We start from the raw sequence: 17,972 nt of genomic DNA on the forward strand, positions 1-17,972 counted from the left end.
TAAAAAAAAATTAGAATTTTTCACTAAACAAAATTGTGTCCTTTCAGTATTTTTAACATTAGAAGATTCAACCATGTGGCAACATGTTTGGACACGATTGGCCAGCTCTCCAGGGTGAAACATGGTGGCAGCAGAGTCATGCTATGGGTTGATAGTTTGCAGCTGGGACAGAAGTGATCATACTAATACTTTTGATCAAGTTTATCCAAAACAGGAGCCTTGTTGCTGAAACTTATGAAATGTAGATTTCTAGTTATTGTCTTCTCTTTGCTTTTACCCTCACGCTTTTAAATGTCACCATCAGAGTGTAGCTGTTTCACAGAAGATGGACTCAGATCGCGCTGCTCCACTGAGTACAAGTCTGTCTAATGTGTCATCATTGCAGAAGTTATTCTGGGTGCACAATGGCACAGAAAATGGAAGTTAGAGGGGATTCTTCCTCAAACTTCCATCAACACACGGGGAAAGTTGAGCCACTCGACTCAAACATTTAAAAATACAAAACATCACACTAACTCATCACAAAGTCGGATTTTTAGATGCGACCCGTTTTACGCACAGTTTTAAGTACACCATGACAGCATTTCCGTGGTTTGAGTCTTTCTTTTATTGAAAAAAATACACACATATATATTTGAGACTTTCTGGGTGGGGCTAAGAGGAGAGAGTAAAAAGGGGTGGAAAGAGAGTGAGAAAACAGGGAGATGTGTGTGTTGAGAATTAGAAGCAGGGTGGGGACACACTTTTACACATTCCCAAGCAGCTGCTGCGCCGAAACTTGAAGCGCTTTCAGGTAACTTTTATTCATTCTGTAGCTATTTCAGAGAAGTCCCGGATTACCGGACATACTCTTCGGAACTGTGTTATCAGTCTTATTTGTTATTATAAAGAGAGATAACGTTAGCCGAGTGCACTGTAAAAGCGTTGAAGGGTAAAATAAGCACAATAAGTGCGCCAAAGAGGTTGCACATCTAATATAGTCATTTTTGTTTTTGTGCAAGTTAGAGTTGTGAGTCGTTTTTTCCTTGCTGGATTCTCGCGCTCTTTCTAAAGTTGTTGACTGCGGTGTTGGGCCGGGCCTGTGTGTGTCCGTGTGTGTGCGTGTGTGTGTGTGTGTGTGTGTGTGTGTGTGTGTGTGTGTGTGTGTGTGTGTGTGTGTGTGTGTGTGTGTGTGTGTGTGTGTGTGTAACTGAAGGGGTCCCATTTGGGAATGCCCAAACACGTCCAAACAAACGCGTCTTTCTCGTCGACGGATACTGCGGAAAGCGGTGAAAACGAGAAGATAAGCGAAGAGCAGTAGTTTTCAGAGCATTTAACTGGGGAGGAATTGACTTTAAGTTGCTAGAAAAGAGGACTGAGTTGTAAAATGAAGCGCTTTGGAGCGTCAAACCGCCTAACTGTGCGACGTGTCTGACTCCAAATGTTGTTCCAAAATCCTCCTGACTCCCGGGGCGTGTTTGGATCCGCATGTAATGGCTCTCTGTCTCTCTCCTCTCTGTTTTCAACGTCTTTCAATGTTAAATTGTATAACTGGAACTCGTGCTGTGTGTTAATTGATGCGTCCTATAAAGCGCATGTGAGTGGAAAATAAGCAATGATGTGCATCCGTTCGCATTCCTCTCATTTATCAATTTTCAGAGGGTCACAATGTTGGTGCTGGCAGGGATCGTCGTTTTGCACGTCACCACCATCATCCTACTCCTGGTGGCCACCATTGATAACGTGAGTACTTTTTATTTTCTTACTTAGGGGGGCCAGAAGTGATTTTTCCCCCCCCTACTAACTAATCTGTACGGATGGCAAAATCAAAGCTGGGAAACAAATTTTCACTGTAGGAGTTTAAAAAACGGCACTGGATGACAAAAATCCCTGCTAATTTGTTTTCAATTTGGATGATGACATCACAAGAGGCAACAGAACTGAGCTCATGGGTTTCAGTCAGTCAACCCCTTCACCAATTTGTGCCCGATATTTTGCCATTTTAAAAATGCAACCATCTTTGGTAAAAACCGTTGTAAAAGTTAAATAAAGTTAGCTGAGATGGCCAATGACCACTTATGTATACTGTACTAGTAGATTCAGGTTAGGAAAAAATATATAAAAACTACTTTAATTTTGGAAATTTACAAAAAGGAGATGGCACCCATTTGGCGGAATGACCCATTTCATGTAATCACTAATGAAAGCAAGCCATTGTGAAAGCTAGACTGCAGCTCTAACATACATAGCTTCATGTTTTACTGTGGAGAGTTTTTTCACTAGTAACAGTGGACTGTGAGCGGTTTATGATGATAACAATCTGTTCATGTTAGCTGTGGGGTGATAAACACTGATGCTACTTTAACTGAGGGTTGTATTAAATGTCCTTGGATCATTTGAAATCAAAAAAGAACTTAAGAAACCCTGAAATATTATTAAGCTGGCTAAGTCATTACACATTCTCAACTTATCAAAGTAAAAGCAGAGCACTTCCTGCTCTGTTCATTCAGAAATTCTACATTCTTGCTCATTTGGTGTCTTTACTGACCTCTGCCCATTATTTTGCACTTTATAGCTTACAAAGGGACCCTGATGCAAAAGAAAACATTGACAAATAGAGGGAAGGTTTAATTTATCTTACACTGTGTTTTAAAGAATCATTGTTTAATATAGATTTATCCAGTTCATGTTTGATCAGTTGAGATATTTCAAACAAACAATCTTGAAAGATAAATACATTCCAGATTCCTCAAAAACTGTAAAACATCCTTTAGTTTACTTTTTAAAGGAAGCTTTCAAGCAGATGCCAACTTTAGCATCAGTATTGGCTAACAGCTAGCCTGTCTCTGTAATCACTTAGTGTAAATCTTTATTCCAGATGTAGAAGTCTCACCATTAGTTGACCTTTAATTATGAGACTTAAGTACAATTTCCTTTTCCACTTAGCAATAAGAGTCTGGAAAATAACAATAAGGTGGAAAGCTTAAAACACTCCTTCATATTCAGGACTAATGATATTACCCTACACAAAGACACTGTATGCTAACAACAATGGGATAGTCCTTCAGGAAACATACTTCACATTGATTAGAAATGTTGTGGATTTTTAATATCAAAAAGTTTTATGAAAATATTATTTAACCTAGCCCTAACCCTACATTTTTAACATTTTTGGCAAATATTCCTGAAATCCATGAGGTGTTTTCCACTGCAGCTCCAATATTTTGGTGCGACAATAAATAACAACATGTAAACACCTCAAAATAGGGAATTTGATTAAAACAATAGTGAATAACAAAGAGAATAAAAAAGACAAAATTGTCTAAAAGAACTGTGATTATTTGCTATATGCTATGTGATGTCAACAAGTGTGTGTGTGTGTAAAATATTCTTACGAAGACTGTGGATTTTGTCTTGACTAAATAATGCTCTACAACAAAATAGCAAAACAAATAGAAAAACCAAACATGACATGTTGTTTTGTATGTGATTTCCCATGTTTAAAGTGAATTTGATTTTACATAAAAGTCTGACTGATCGCATTAAGTTATATCTCAGTTTTTTCAGTTCAGAAGTTTTCAACAGTGCCTTTCCCTGCACCTTTGGCCTCACAGTGCAAGTGTGTAAAGCATCAAGAATAAAGCCTGACTTAAATGTCAAAATATGTTTTCGCCGCCCACTGTGTTGCAGATCTTCAGACCTCCACATGCACAAAAACAAGCAGAGCAATGTGTATAGAATAATAAAAAAAGCTTTGTAAGACAACAGTGAATTGGTCTGCCCACATTGATAAACACACGCACACACACACACATTAGAGGGAAAAACAAGATGAGGAAAGAAACCTTTGCCAAGAATACAACTTCCAAATGTTTGCAATGTAATCATTATGTGCCTCTGTATGTTTTGACATTTATTCTTGTTTTCAGGCCTGGTGGGTTACTGACACTGCATACACAGACCTGTGGGGCAAGTGGGACTTAATAAACTCAGACTGGCATTATGGCGATCTGAAAAAATACTCAGAAGCTGAATCAGGTTTGAATAAAAAAAAAAAAAAAAAAAATTTAAATGAGCGGTGTTAATTGAAAAAGTAAATTTTTTTCTTTTAACTTTCCGTCTCACTGCAGACTTCCTCCAGTCGGTGCAGGCCACCTCGGTCCTGGCCTGCGTTTTCACCATCCTGGCCCTGTTTGTGTTCGTGGCTCAGCTGTTTACCCTGCCCAAAGGGCAGAGGTTCATCTTCACTGGCATTTTACAGTTAATCGCTTGTAAGTAACCTGGAGTCAAATGCAGAGTGCTGCTGTGAGAGATATTGATTCATGTCCCTGTTTCGTATCGCTGCATTTTGTTTCGTACGGATGCCGCATGCTTGGCTGACCGAGGTCAATAATGCCATTAAACCTCGATGCCTTCAAAACGATGCAGACGATTGAAAAAAAAAATTCTAGCAGAAATAAATGTGAGATTTTGTAGCGTTACAAAAAGATGCATTATTAGTAATCCCTAAGGCTAACTAACTAAGAATAATAATGTGTTTGAGATCATGTTTTAAAGGTCAGAGAAAACATGTGATGCTTGAGCCTCCATGCACAGATCAGCTCAAATGAGATGCAAATCCTAAGCTGTAAATGACAGCTTATGTTTGCTCATTATGTAGGTTGTTATTAAGTTAGAAATTGTGAACACTTTTCTTCCTGGTCCTTCATACTTACAGCCACATATTCTGACTGCAACAGTAGTTCTGGTACCATCTATTCATCCAGCACAGATTCATCACTGATTATGACCATCCAATCATCTGCAGTCCATGGCTACTTCTCATTGCTGTTTACACGCAAACAACAGTTAGTGTTTGGCTGCTTTTTTAATGTAAATACATCTTCCTTAACCTGATCTTTTAGTCCAGTCACACATAATAACTCCTGACTTTTGGTTTTGGTGCAGCATACAGTGTGTTATAAATGCTTTTTCAAATTTTCGGTTTTTCTGTGATAGAGCCACACAGAGTAACATAAAATTATGAAGCTAAAGAAACAGTTTAATGATTTTCAATTTTTTATTACAATTAAACATCTAAAACCATGACTTGCATTCTTATTCAGCTTCCTTCACACTGATACCCTAAAATAAAATCCAGTGCAACATACTGCCTGCAAAAGTCATGTAATTGGCAAATAGAGTCCATGTGTGTAATTTAATCTCAGTTTAAATCTGGCTGTTTCACGAAGACCTAGCAGGTTTGTTAGAGAACACTGGTGAACACAGTGACAGACAACTACCGTAATAATAGATTCCTGAAAACACCTTCCCCATGTGAAATATAGTGGTGGTGGCATCATGCTAAGGGAAGCTGATGTTGAACAGAGACAGGAAAGTTGGTTAGAGTGGATTGGTAGAAGAATGGAGGTAAATATACAGCGTGCCTACCTGTTAAAGATTTGAGGCTAGTCAGAGGTTCAGCTTTGAACAGAACTACAACCCAATGACAAACACCAAGAAGTTTGTTCATGTGTTAGAGTGACCCAGTCAAAGTCAGGATCAAAATCCAGTTGAGAATCTGTGGCAAGAATTAGAATTTAATGCTTGATGTTCTCCACCAAATCTGACTAAGCTTCAACAATTTTGCAAAGAAAGGGCAATAATTCACATCTGTACATGTGAATTACATGTGAATTAAAGAATCGCAGCTGCAGTTGACGGAACAGGTCTTTCGGCAAAGTATTAACTCATTTTCTTTTTCTTTTAAAAATCTGTCCTACGTTGTGTTGTTCTATCACATAAAATCTAAATGAAGTACTTTGAAGTTTGTGTTTGTAAAGTGCCAAAATGTGAAAGAACTCGTCTCTTTTATAGCGAGACGAGTTGCTGGGAAAACCTTTTACCCTGGCCCATTCTGACGTCTAGCAGTTTGTTCCCATCTTGTTTGTTCTTACAATAAATGAGAGATTCATCTATCTGGGAACAATAACTGTGTTCAGATATCTTCCAGGAGTTTTATCGCCCTTTCCATTGTTTCAGCTGTCAGTGCCTATGGCTGGGCCACGTTTCCTGTCGATCTGCCAGCTCACTCAGCTCTACAAGCACAACATTTTAACTGTAGACTCATTTACAAGATGATCGTAAATTCAACTTGTCCTTTCAGAATGTTTTAAGACAATTTTGTCTGATGCACATACAGTATGTATCAGAAAATGGTTAGGGTTTTTTATCTCAGGCAACACCCAAAGACTCCTCCAATGTCTTTACAATCCCCAGTGGGGGATACAGAAGGGTGGGTCAGTTTCAGACTCATGTTTCTGTTCGACTAAAGAATTTGACCAGGTGGTTATACACAGAAACATCATTGGCTTTTAGGAATCATGATCTTGTCTCACAGGAAGTGAGAAAGTAAAACATTTAAGCCGTTTTAAAGTAAGAGCGACGTCCTCAAATGCTGTGACCATGTTTGTGTTATTGTGTGAAAGCATGACAATGTAGCAACAATAAACAATAGAGGAGAACTGCGTACGAAATCACTGAGTGTAAAAAAAAGATCATGTCTTAACATGTTCCTTTTTTAAATTTTCATCTCAAAAACAAATATTTAGTTGAAGCGGAGCTCACCAAACAGCTGCCAGTGAGCTGAGGATGCCTGGGATGTTACATTATTCAAGGCTCCAAAGCTTTGTTGCTTCAGTCACGATTCAAAACAATTGGATTTTCCCATCCTGGAAGCCTCCAGAGGTTTTTTTTTTTTTTTTTTTTGTGCACAGCCATGTACTGCAATGCATCGAATAACCACATGAAAAACACTTGAATATGGCATGGATTTTAAACATGACTATAATTGGTGTGATCCTTTTAGATGTTTTGGTGGCAGTTTGTATTTCTAATGGATCATGTTGGCCCTGTACTGACTGTTTAAGGAAATAAACAATCAGTAATCAGCAGGTGATACCAAAAGAAGTGGACAGAAACATAGAGGAGTTCAGATCCTCTGTGTTTCTGACCTCCTCTATGTTCAGAAACATACAGCAATCTCTCTGTTTCTTCTGCAATCTCTCAGTTTTCAGTCCTGAACATTTGCTGAGAATTAATAAATAATAAAGAAACCTGCACAAAGAATAGCAGCTGTAATGACATGGAAAAGATAAAGCGTGGCTGTCATATTTCTCATTTCATTTTATAGGCACATCTCAATAAATTAGAAGATCATTAAAAAGTGTTTTCATTTTAGTAGTTTAGTTCAAAAAGTTAAACTTTCATAGATTCATTACTAAAATACTATTTTTATTCATCTTGATGGCTCTCTTACAGCTAATTAAAATGCAAAATGTTTCTCAGGAAATGGGAATGCAGTGTTAAGTAAGACATAAAGTATTTTTAATACAGAAATATTTTATAGTCCATGCGAATATATGGACACATGCTGACTTCACAGCTGACCAAGAAATAGCTACTGACACCTTCTGAGGCCGAACCACCGGAAGAGGTCATTTATAAAAACGCTTGCTTGTCACAGAGTTCTTTATCCACGCTTGATAATTGAAAGTTGAGTGGAAGGAAAAAGTATGTTAGGAAAATCTGCATCAGCAACTGGGATAACCATGATCTGTTCAAAGACATGGGGTAGATTGATGCAGTGTGGACTGCAGCAGGAGTCAGAGTTTCAAAAGCCAGCTCAAAGAGAAGCATCCAGAAAACAGCTTTTTACATTCCTTCTGTTAAGCCAGAGGGTTTTCCAGAGGTCTAACTTCAGTTCAGCCAGACCAAGAAACAAGTACATATACAGTAGATGGACATGCTTTCCTGTAGGCCGACATCTTGAAATAGCTGGTATTTACTGGTCTGATGTAAGATTGTAACATAGTGAGAACCTCGGTCTTGTAGTTAGGGTTTGGCTTTGTTAATCATTTACAGCCATCATTTTTTAAAAATCATGATATTCATGGGTATAATCATGGTATCGATTTACCGTTGTCACAATAAATTCAAATTAATGATGCTTAAAATAGCCCCAAACTGTCTGTATTGTTGGGATTGTTAGTTTTACTATTTTCTCCACTGTTTTTTGCATTGAGAGTATCAATAAATATCAATACATTTCAAAATATAACTAGACGTGATTACTGTGTGCAGATTAGTGACATAAATCACATTTTTTTGTGTGCCTGGTATCCTTAGGAAGCGCATTACAAATGGGTATGTGTAGGAATGATACCACAAAGTATCGTAATAAAACTTTAAGTGCATATCGCTAACCCCTACTTACAATAATCATCGTAATGGAACAGAAATAAAAGCTTGAAATATATCAGGATCTATATAATATTAATGGTTTTACTGTTTGGACCAAATGGCCTGGAGCTGTACACAAGCCCTCTTTAACAATCTTGCTGCTGTTGACTTTTTTCCTTTTCAGAGAAAACATGACTACTTCTAAAAATCTCATCTCTGTGCATCATCACTCCCCATTTCCTTCCTTCCTCTTCTCCTGCAGGCCTGTGCATAATGACCGCAGCCTCGATCTACACAGCGCAGCTTCACACCACTGACAAAAAAGGAGGGTACGGGCACAGCTACATCCTGGCGTGGATCTCTTTCGTCCTCACTCTCTTCCTCACCATCACCTACATCGTGCTGCGGAAGAGGAATGAGTGAATTGGAGGAGGATGGGGTCCGTGCTCCTTTGTCCTTTTAGTCATTTCAAGACTTGTCAGCTTCATCCTCAGTTAGGAATATGTTGGAATGCTAACGAGCCAATACTCTTGATTTGATTTTAACAAGTTAGAGTTGGAGAATGGGACTGTAAGTGGGTAAGATAAGGAGATTTTTTATCTGTGTAACCTTAACTAATTAATCATTTATCTCTGCGATGTAGCTACTTGTAGGGCTGGAAACTCAGTCCAGACATTATCAGCATTTTAAAGTCTGTGTGAAATGTTACTTGCTGTTCTTCTGACTGTGCTGACTAGATTTCCGCCACGCACATGTCTGATCTGTCCATCTAAGTTCAATTTGTGAGTGGTACAGATCCACTCAGAACTGCTCATACACTCATTGGCATGCATTCAATATTCCTCTATTTTCAGTTTGCTGAGCTAATTTATGTTAAACAAAAAATGGAAACAATTTTGAATTTGTTGTGAGTTTTTGCTAATCCGTCCCACACCTAAAGGCTCAAATGTATAATTTCGAAACGGATAAAGCAGGTTGAGAAAATAAGATACTGGAAATCCATAACCCAATTAAAAATGTGTGTTCTGTGCTTAAAAGATGGACCTCTGCCTGAAAGCCAACTAATTTGAATGAACTCTACCCTTTTGATAGGAAGTATCCAGCCAGAATTATACCAAAAGCCTTCTTAGTGAGATATATTATATCAGTGAGGGCGCATATTTATTTTTGAGTGTTTATGGAACAAAATTTTGTGCTATAAAAGAGCACAAAACTTGTGCATCAGATTCTTGTCTTTTAAAAATTCCTGAAGCTACATGTGGCATCATCCTGTCCTGGAAAAAAAAAGAAGGAAAAAATGAATATGGAACTTCTTCCTGTAATGAGTGGATCTAACCTCTGATCAGAATTGCAGCTTATGTTTGACACTTATATCCAGGTTGCTGACATCCTAAGACATGAGCGTTGTGTCAGTCATCTTTTCTGTTGCTGAGCTAAAAACTAAAGTTTCTAACAAAGTTGTGATGTGAAAAGATGAGCACCTTCAGAAGAAGCTCCTGGGATATACTGTATTTTAGAAAGATATGTTGAGTGAATCCATCATGTGAGGTAATTGTGTTGTGAGGCTGATAGTTACTACTGCCCTGTACCTCAGAGGGTACAGAGACTTGCCTAAATAGCAATAACAATGAACATTCTTGAAACAAAAGTCTTACTTCACAGAACATTTAATCATTTTTCATTATTTTACAAGTATGGTATATACCTTCTACGTCTATGTACAATGTAACCAATTATATTTTTGTAGCATTTTGTATTGAGTGTACTTTTTTTAAGCTATGTTTTGTTTTCTGTCTGTAGTCGGCTGCTATCTTATGTAAAGTACGTTTGTACAAGTGAACCTTAAAACGATCCAGGGATGAAGAGCGGAGGTGTTGCGTTTTACCATTTAACAGAACTATGCATTAGACAATTTGTTTGTATTTACATTGGAGTCTAAGCCTTGTCTTTTACTAATAAAGTCAATTCAAACAAACAGAAGCTGTGTTTTACCTCAAACAACCTCATTTTAAATCATATAAGTATTGGTCCAGGTTGAAATGAGTGAATAAAACATGAAAGTGTCTCTGCCAGAGTTCCTAAACCGTGAAAACAACCCTTCTTTGGGTCTTAGAACAGACCGCTCAGAAACGGGAATATTCCATTACACACAGTATTGTTCCCAGAGGAAGTGAGTAAAAGCCAGGCTATGCTAAATGCCTTGACCAGACGGTGCAATTCGCTCCAGAACCACAAGGTGGAGCAGATGATTCTGCTCTGCCGTCAGAAAAGGCCTGCAGAGAGAAAAGCCACAAAAACGTGATCAATATGGAAAATGATGGCGAGGCCTGGAAATGCTTCTCTGTGCAGATCACATGATGGGACGAGACATTTATGAATGCTCACCACAGCTCAGTCTGCAAGGACTTGAGGGACTCTGTGTCTTTTTCCTGACACGCCATCTGCAGAACAGATCTGCTGTTAGACACCGCACTAATAAAAACATAACTACAGATTCAAATGAGCTTGTTAACGTCTCATATTTCTATGTTTACTGCCACATAAAATGAGCTTAGGCAGCATAAAAAGAACAGAAACTCTTATTTTATTAAAGGTATTTGACTTATGCAGAGCCTTGCTGTATTAGTCAAGCAGCTTGAACATTTTCCACTTCTTGTCACATTACAAACTTCTATTTAATTGGGAATTTGGGGGGATTTTTGAGACAGACTGGTACACAGTAGTGTATAATTGAGAAGTGGAAGGAAAATAAAACACTTTTTTTATTTACAAATTAAAACCTGAAAAAGAGTGACATGCATTCACTATTCAGCTGCCTAATTTAGTACTTTGTAGAAGTACGAGCACCTTTTGTTGTAATTACAGCTGCAAACCAACACCGTCAATATATTTAGGTGTAGGCCATTAAAAAACACAATTATACTTTGATCTGTCTTTCTACTGTAGCTCAGGGCCAGTTGAAATGGATGAAAACTTACCACAATATAAGGGTTTCACATCAGTCAATATCAATAATTTTTCATAAGTTTATTTTTAAATTTTAAATATCTGAAATACAGCCAAACCTTTTCCTTTCCTGTCTTATCCACCGTTTCCTCACAAGTTGTTGTACTAATTTTCTCCTTTAGCTCCACACTGTTGTTTTTTTATTTTTAAGTAGTTGTGAGTTACTGTGGCAAAACCTGAAACTACTGCTGCGCAAGTTATTCAACAGGTTGCTGCAAGGCAACCAAAGAGCAAGTGAGTTAGTTGATGCCACCAACCTTGCTTAGCTGGCCGTGAGAGCTTGAGTGGATAAAGCCTTTCCTGTGCCTACAACCCCCAGAATACTCTGTGGTTCTGTATCGCAGTTAAGTGAAATTATTGAACATTCTGTTGGACTCATTTTCTATTGATATTAATCGCATGTCTATTGCAGTAGCTATTGTTATTGCCCAGCTCTCTAGCTTTATATTTAGAATATTTTTCCTGCTGGAGGATGAACCTTCACTGCTAGGAGGAAGAAAAAAAAAATACTTTTATCATTGTACTTCCACTTCACCATCATGTTGAGCTGATAAAACTCCAATAAACTACTTTGTGGTTGTACAAATAAAATACAAAATATTAACTGCGAGAAACTGAAAGATACTATGAAAAGTCTAGCAACATTGGTGCCAAACAGAGAAGAGTAATTGTGCTGCCAAAGGGGGAAATGCAACCAAAACATTAATCACTGTCATGTACAGGCTATGAAAAACAACTTCTGTGTGTGAGGCAGAAAAGGTCAGGAACCTTTTGACTTGGCCAAGTGCATGTATCACAAAACTCACCACTATAGACTGCAGAAGCAGGAACACATTCTCAGGCAGGAAGGTCACTGAAAGAGCAAACAGCATTCATATTTACACCACTGCCAGGGTCATTCACCTGATTCATGCTCAGAGTTTGACGGGAACTAAAATCGTTCACTTTTTCCCTCCAACTCTCCCAAACAGTTAAATATTAAGGAGCATCTACCTTGGCTATGAGGGTCAAAGGATTCCCAGGCATACCTCTCCAGGGTCTGGGCATGTTCTGGTAGTAACTTCTGAGGTGGAGGCTGCAAAGAAACACCCACCCACACACATGAGGCAGTTCCATTAAAATGTGATGACCTGCAGCAGTTGAGCTGTTTTAATGCCTGAAAATGTTTTGCTCTTTTATAGCTTTAACGGTTAAGGGTTGTTTATTTGTAAATTAATTGCAGGACAACTGACCTTAATGTATTTTACAAAGATGAGTAGGCAAAAATTTAACTCTCTTTACATGCAAAGCTGGTATAAACACTGCCTTTGTAGAACCATTTTCTGCAGTAGAAGGTGGTTCTACAAAGCACTGACTCAGGAAGGCTGAATAGAAATTCACACCACACAAAACAATATCTCAGGTTCATTTCACCTCACAAATTTGTTTTATACTTGGAAAATTCAATTAACACACTGAAATGCACGATTGCTTATGTATTATGAAAGACTTGCAAGTGTGTGAATACTTTTAGAAGGCCCCAGTATTTGGCGCAAAAACATTTCAGAAGTATCTTTACATAAAAATAAAAAATTTTTTCACAAAGCTTACCTCAAGTAACATCAGCAGCAGAACTCTAGAAATCTCACATTTTGCTACAATGTCCAGAAAGGCACCTTTTGATTGAAACAAAGAAACTGGTGAGCTTTTCAGTTTAATCACAGGAATAAACGACACTAGAGACAACATAGAAATATACAAGAGTCTGAGCATCTAAGAATGGTGACCAGTAGGCTCTGGTCGGAGCCTCACCAATAGGGCTTGTGGTGCCTGGAAGCTGCAGTCCTCTCTCCTGACACATCAGCTGCATCTCTGTGAACACTGATAAAGCACCGTCATAGTCACCTGCAAATCAGAGGAGTTGAATACAAAGTCAAACATCTGGAATCAAGCCCAACGTACCACAAATGACATGATCTCATTTGAATGAGCGGACGCAACTCACGTGTGAGGATTTTACACGTGGCTATCTCTCCCATGGACAGCAGAGCTTCTATAGGCGTCTGCGTCTGTAACTCTGCAGCCCTCTGGAAGTGAACGATCGCTTCTCCTGGCCTGTTCATTTCCTGTAGAAGTATGGAGAAAAGACTGATGCGCCATGTGGCTTACATGAATGACCCTTAAAGCAAAATTGAAAACCTTCTTCATTAATCATACGGGACAGCTGGAAGCAACAATCCAACCTTGAGCGCGTTGCCAAGTTCCAAACACAGGCTGGCTGCCATCACAGGCTGGTTCATCTCAATGTACACCTGTAACGCATTTTCACATCAGCATTCAGTCACAGCACAAGAATGCAGTCAGACTCCCATCTGTTTTCAGATATTACACTGAACGGAGTTCTGCTGCTGTTACACAGCCTTAACCTTAATGGCAAAACTGTAGCAGTTGAGGGCAGCTTGAAGGTGTTCATCGAAGCTCGGAGCCTGCAGGGCTTTGATCTCCTTCTCAGATGACAGAAAGAGACGCGCAGCGTCAGTTAAGGCCAGTGCTTCTCCAGGAGCATTAAACAGGGTCTGCTCGCACCTGTACATAAATAAATAATCATACATGGAGCTGAATGCAAAAGTGATTTGAGTCATTTTGAAAGTCACATTTATTGGTCGCTGAAAAAAAATTGGTGCAGTGCTACATTTTGAATCCATATAATATCTACATTAATGTGAGATTAAAACAAGACGAAAGAGAAATGGATTTATTATTCTGCACATTTGAATACCGGCAGCTAATCGGTAAAATGTGCAGGAAAAATGGGAAAACGTAGCAGACATACAACTCGTCCAACCTCTGAGTGCAGCCGCCAGCTTTGTCCAGGCTCATCAGCCCCCATGTAGCTGCTCCTGCTTGGCACATTGCTGTGGTGTAACAAAATTTACCTCTGTATAATGTTGCTTACTTTTTTAGACCACTTCAGACTTAGAAAACTTAGAACATTTAAAACCAGGTTCATCCGGCAGCAGTAAAATGCTTTATCTGCCATGTTCATTTCGAAAGAGTAGCTTAGAGTAAGCCAAAGACTGGAGCCAAACTCAGCTGACTCACACAGAGACATAAATACTGCTGGAGGTATTAAAAAAAAATGTAATACCTGTAACGACGTAGACAAAAATATGGACATAGATGCATTATTATAGTGGGTGTCAAATACATAAACCTGTTAGCCTTTAGCCCCATACATTCATGATCAGATCACTCAGACCCAATAATAACATCAAATATTAACAATACTTTCAATAAGTCAATATAACCTGCTGAAGAAAATGTCCCAAAATCTCTCATTATGTCACCATCACAACCAAATGAACAGCAGACTGAAATAACCATAAAGAAGTCCAAACATTAAAATTCTACCTTGGCCGTGTGCACTCACCGAGCCATGGCCAGGTTACAGAAGGCGGCATACTGAAGACAGTCCTGCTGCTTCAGCTCCTTCGCCAGCTGACCTGGAAGCGCGCATGCAGAAGGAAAAATCAATGAAACAGAAGAGGCAAACAGTGAAACTGTTCTAAAACATCTGCTCCCTGTTATCACAGGGGCAGACCAAGTGACAGCACTGGTGTTCTGTTCAGACATTTCTCACCCTAACAGAGCTATTAAAGATATTTGTGGAAAAAATGAGGACTGCGTGCAGGATACACAACCTTCATCCTGAAAATCAGGACAGCTAAACTGAAAGGAAAGACACACGATGAAGAATTAAAACAAGCTTTTTTCTGTCCATGTTGAGCAGACACATTTTAAATCTGTTCTTTGTACTTTAATGTTGAATTTAGTGCATTGTTGGTCTTTTTTATGCCTCTACAGGAACATCCAACCCTACTAACCTGCCGTGTTTGTTGTATATAACAGGAGTAGCTTTATGCTGACAATTACGTTTTGTGTTGCCCATTGATCAGTTCAGTCTTTAGGATTATGAAGAACAACCCGTGGCACAATTATTCAGTTCTTTACTTAAATATTGTAAACATTATTTCCTGTCAGCTCTGTGGCAGCTATAAGCTGTTAAGAAACCAGACTACATAAAATTGGATCAGTCAAAACTGTCTCACAAAGAGACAGATTTTCAGCTGTTCTTCATGGTTTGACTAGATCCATCTCAATCTTTAACTGTTGCTACAATTAAAACCTATGTAGCCATGGAGATAAATCTGTCTCTGATATCCTGACAGTCTGCAAACGCAGAGTTTCACAACCATGACAAGAAAATGCCTCTTTGTGTCTATTTTCTGTTTCAGGTAACTGCTCCACTGGAGCTTTGACAGTCTCCTGATGAACATCTTTGTTGGGCAGGAAAAGTATTAGAAGAGAACAACAGAATAGACTAACTCAATGGGTCTTAAGCAATCTGAATCTTTTATAAACCTTTGTAAAGATTCATAATAGTCAGTGGTTGTTTAGGGTTATTTACATTTTATGAAATGTATTTTCTAATATAAAGACAGTTCTAGAAGCAGCAGGTTACAAGTGTATTCTTAGTTTTGGCAAACATTACTGCTACAAGAAAGAAAAATCTTCCTCATAAGGAAAAGTTTTCTATGTAAGGACGAATTATCAATATAACACAGGATTCATTTTTAAGAAGCTATGCAGGTGAAAAAACATCTATCTCATGGACGCAAGTATACCCGGCTGCTACAGACAGCAGATAATCTTGAATCCTGGAAAAGGATCGACTCACCAAACTGCTCACTGGCTTCAGCTACATTTGGCTTCCGGAGAAAACGTCTGCAATGAGAAAGCAAAACCAGAAGCATTTACATCAAATGATTAGTTGAAGTGAAGCTCTGGATTAATCTTTGACCTGTTATGTGTTACAGGGCTTAAATCTGACAGTGATGAAGACTTAGAGTTTGATTAGGGATACACAAAATATAGCAACATGTTAATATCAGTGCACACAACAACAATAAGGCAAAGGATTGTTTGGAATGAGGTCGTACTTTGCATGCCAATAAACCTACTGAATGGAGACTCAGTGCAGTTAAATGTTCACACCTGGCACAGATTATAATACCAAACATTATACAGGTCACATCACACAATGCTGGAAGAACAGATTAGAAAGAGAAGAGTGAAAAATATGGGGATTTAGAGCAAATGATGTTGCCAACTTAACGTCAACTTAACGTTTACCAATGTTATTGCAAACATGTGATTTTCTAATATTGTAAAGCCCAACTTTAATACAACATATATTTATTGAAACCTGGAAACAAACATGTTTCACAGAAATATTAACACTATAAAATACCTCAATAAACCCCAAAAGTTCAGGGAGTCAGAGAGTGATATTATTACATTAGATTGTTTCTTAAAACACTCTAATGTAATAGAGTAGAATAGAATTAAGCATGACAACAGTTTGCCTCTTAGATAAGAACACAGACAGTAATGGGGATATTTATTATTTATTATATAGCTAATCCATATTTGGATTAATTTAATAACTTACATGGCTGTAAGCAGAAATATCAACAAATGTTTAGATATTTGATTACATTAACAAACCAGTATTCTATAGTCCAATCTTATTTTTAAGATTAAAAATAAGCAACCAGGGTGAGAGTTAAAAGCTACATTTTTTTTTCTCGCAAGAAAAATCCATTTGGTCACATCCATGTTATTCTTCTTGGTCTTACACCTCAACATTATGAAGTCTGACATTTCTATTACATTTCTTTTGTGGTTGATGTGTCTAACTATGACCTGCTTGGGGGAATGTTTTCCTGAAATCAAACCAGCGACTACCACTAACTAATAAAGGTAAAGCTTACTCAATAAAATGAATAAAAGTCAAAGCGAATATCAAGTTAATAAAAAACAAGCAAACACAGCACAGATAATGAAAAAAACGAGAGAGACGGACAGCGACCGCTAGCTTTGACTGTTAGCATTAGCCTTCAATGCTACATATAGCATTCAAGATAATAAACGTTGTTGTTCTTAACGTTGTCTAGTCATTCCTTTCAACCTCACAGTGAAACAAAGTAAGTTAAAGTCTTACTGACTTCTTCAATTTATTTGACACAGCTCTGTATCTCGCCAGAAAATCGCCTTCCGCGGCCATGGTCGACACAGCTAAACAAACCAAACCAGGAAATCATTCTGACAGGAACTTTGCGATTGGCTTACTGAAGGTCTTCTCAAGGTTTCATTGGCTGGCGTATGTCGAATGTGTAGCACGTGTCCCAACAGGAAATGTCCAAAAACAGAGATTCTAAACTGATGCATCTAACAACAGGTATTGTTATGGTATTATCCAGCCTTATAAATATGTATATTCTGCGGTGGTTACAGAGGCTTTTTTTTTTTTAAACATATCAGGCTAAATAGTTTATATGATTTAAATGAACCGTTTCATGGTTATAATAGTTTCTCTTTTTTCCTCCTTGTTTTCAGTTAGAAGCCATAAAGTTAGAAACAAAAGTTTATTTCCAAATAAGTCCTATTCAAAGTGTGTTTACAATAAAATGCGCGTGACAAAAAGTAATACTAATTAAACATTAGTATTTTTTGTCATATCCTCATTCAGCAATTTTATTCTTCAGATCCTCCTTTCCACCCTTGTTGAACTGTGCATTTTAAAACAATAAAAATAAAAGATAAAACTTCAGCTTTAGTTTCCTCAACTCCACTGTCACTCTAAACTGGAATCCTTACTTTATGTTTCGAAAGTAGCTCCTTAGTTTTGGCAACATAACAATGATGTGGTTTAATAGCAAACATGT

General features: G+C 38.0%; 2 protein-coding genes across 3 annotated transcripts; one reads left to right on the forward strand and one right to left on the reverse strand.

The window, feature by feature from the left end:
* Nucleotides 1-684: 684 nt before the first annotated feature.
* Nucleotides 685-10,174, forward strand: LOC102218305 (peripheral myelin protein 22-like). Of its 2 annotated transcripts, none has more exons than XM_014472522.2 (5): nt 685-793; nt 1,639-1,722; nt 3,909-4,017; nt 4,110-4,250; nt 8,462-10,174. In XM_014472522.2, exons 2-5 carry the CDS (start codon nt 1,648-1,650, stop codon nt 8,620-8,622), a joined length of 486 nt encoding a protein of 161 aa, XP_014328008.1. In that variant the 5' UTR covers nt 685-793; nt 1,639-1,647; the 3' UTR covers nt 8,623-10,174. The 2 variants fall into 2 exon arrangements, with proteins under 2 accessions (XP_014328008.1, XP_023189561.1); XM_023333793.1 differs by lacking the exon at nt 685-793 and adding an exon at nt 1,247-1,469.
* Nucleotides 9,849-17,351, reverse strand: LOC102235593 (factor VIII intron 22 protein-like). The gene is made up of 12 exons (XM_005809073.3): nt 17,253-17,351; nt 15,923-15,969; nt 14,615-14,687; nt 13,611-13,770; nt 13,428-13,496; nt 13,190-13,310; nt 12,997-13,089; nt 12,796-12,860; nt 12,199-12,280; nt 12,012-12,058; nt 10,585-10,640; nt 9,849-10,472 (listed from the first exon to the last, which is right to left on the reverse strand). The coding sequence occupies exons 1-12, from the start codon at nt 17,309-17,311 to the stop codon at nt 10,391-10,393; spliced, it is 954 nt and encodes a 317-aa protein (XP_005809130.1). The 5' UTR covers nt 17,312-17,351; the 3' UTR covers nt 9,849-10,390.
* Between the last annotated feature and the right edge of the window lie 621 nt (nt 17,352-17,972).

The sequence above is a fragment of the Xiphophorus maculatus genome, chromosome 5 (genome assembly GCF_002775205.1).
Source record: "Xiphophorus maculatus strain JP 163 A chromosome 5, X_maculatus-5.0-male, whole genome shotgun sequence".
Lineage (NCBI taxonomy): Eukaryota > Metazoa > Chordata > Actinopteri > Cyprinodontiformes > Poeciliidae > Xiphophorus > Xiphophorus maculatus.

Coding starts and splice junctions, on each gene's coding strand:
- LOC102235593 (XM_005809073.3), bottom strand. CDS start 17,311: ATGGCCGCGGAAGGCGATTTTCTGGCGAGATACAGAGCTGTGTCAAAT. Junction 12,281..12,795: donor TGCTGCTGATGTTACTTGAG/GTAAGCTTTGTG, acceptor GTTTCTTTGCAG/CCTCCACCTCAGAAGTTACT. Junction 10,641..12,011: donor TGCTTCTGCAGTCTATAGTG/GTGAGTTTTGTG, acceptor TCTGTTCTGCAG/ATGGCGTGTCAGGAAAAAGA.
- LOC102218305 (XM_014472522.2), top strand. CDS start 1,648: ATGTTGGTGCTGGCAGGGATCGTCGTTTTGCACGTCACCACCATCATC. Junction 4,018..4,109: donor ATACTCAGAAGCTGAATCAG/GTTTGAATAAAA, acceptor GTCTCACTGCAG/ACTTCCTCCAGTCGGTGCAG. Junction 4,251..8,461: donor CATTTTACAGTTAATCGCTT/GTAAGTAACCTG, acceptor CTTCTCCTGCAG/GCCTGTGCATAATGACCGCA.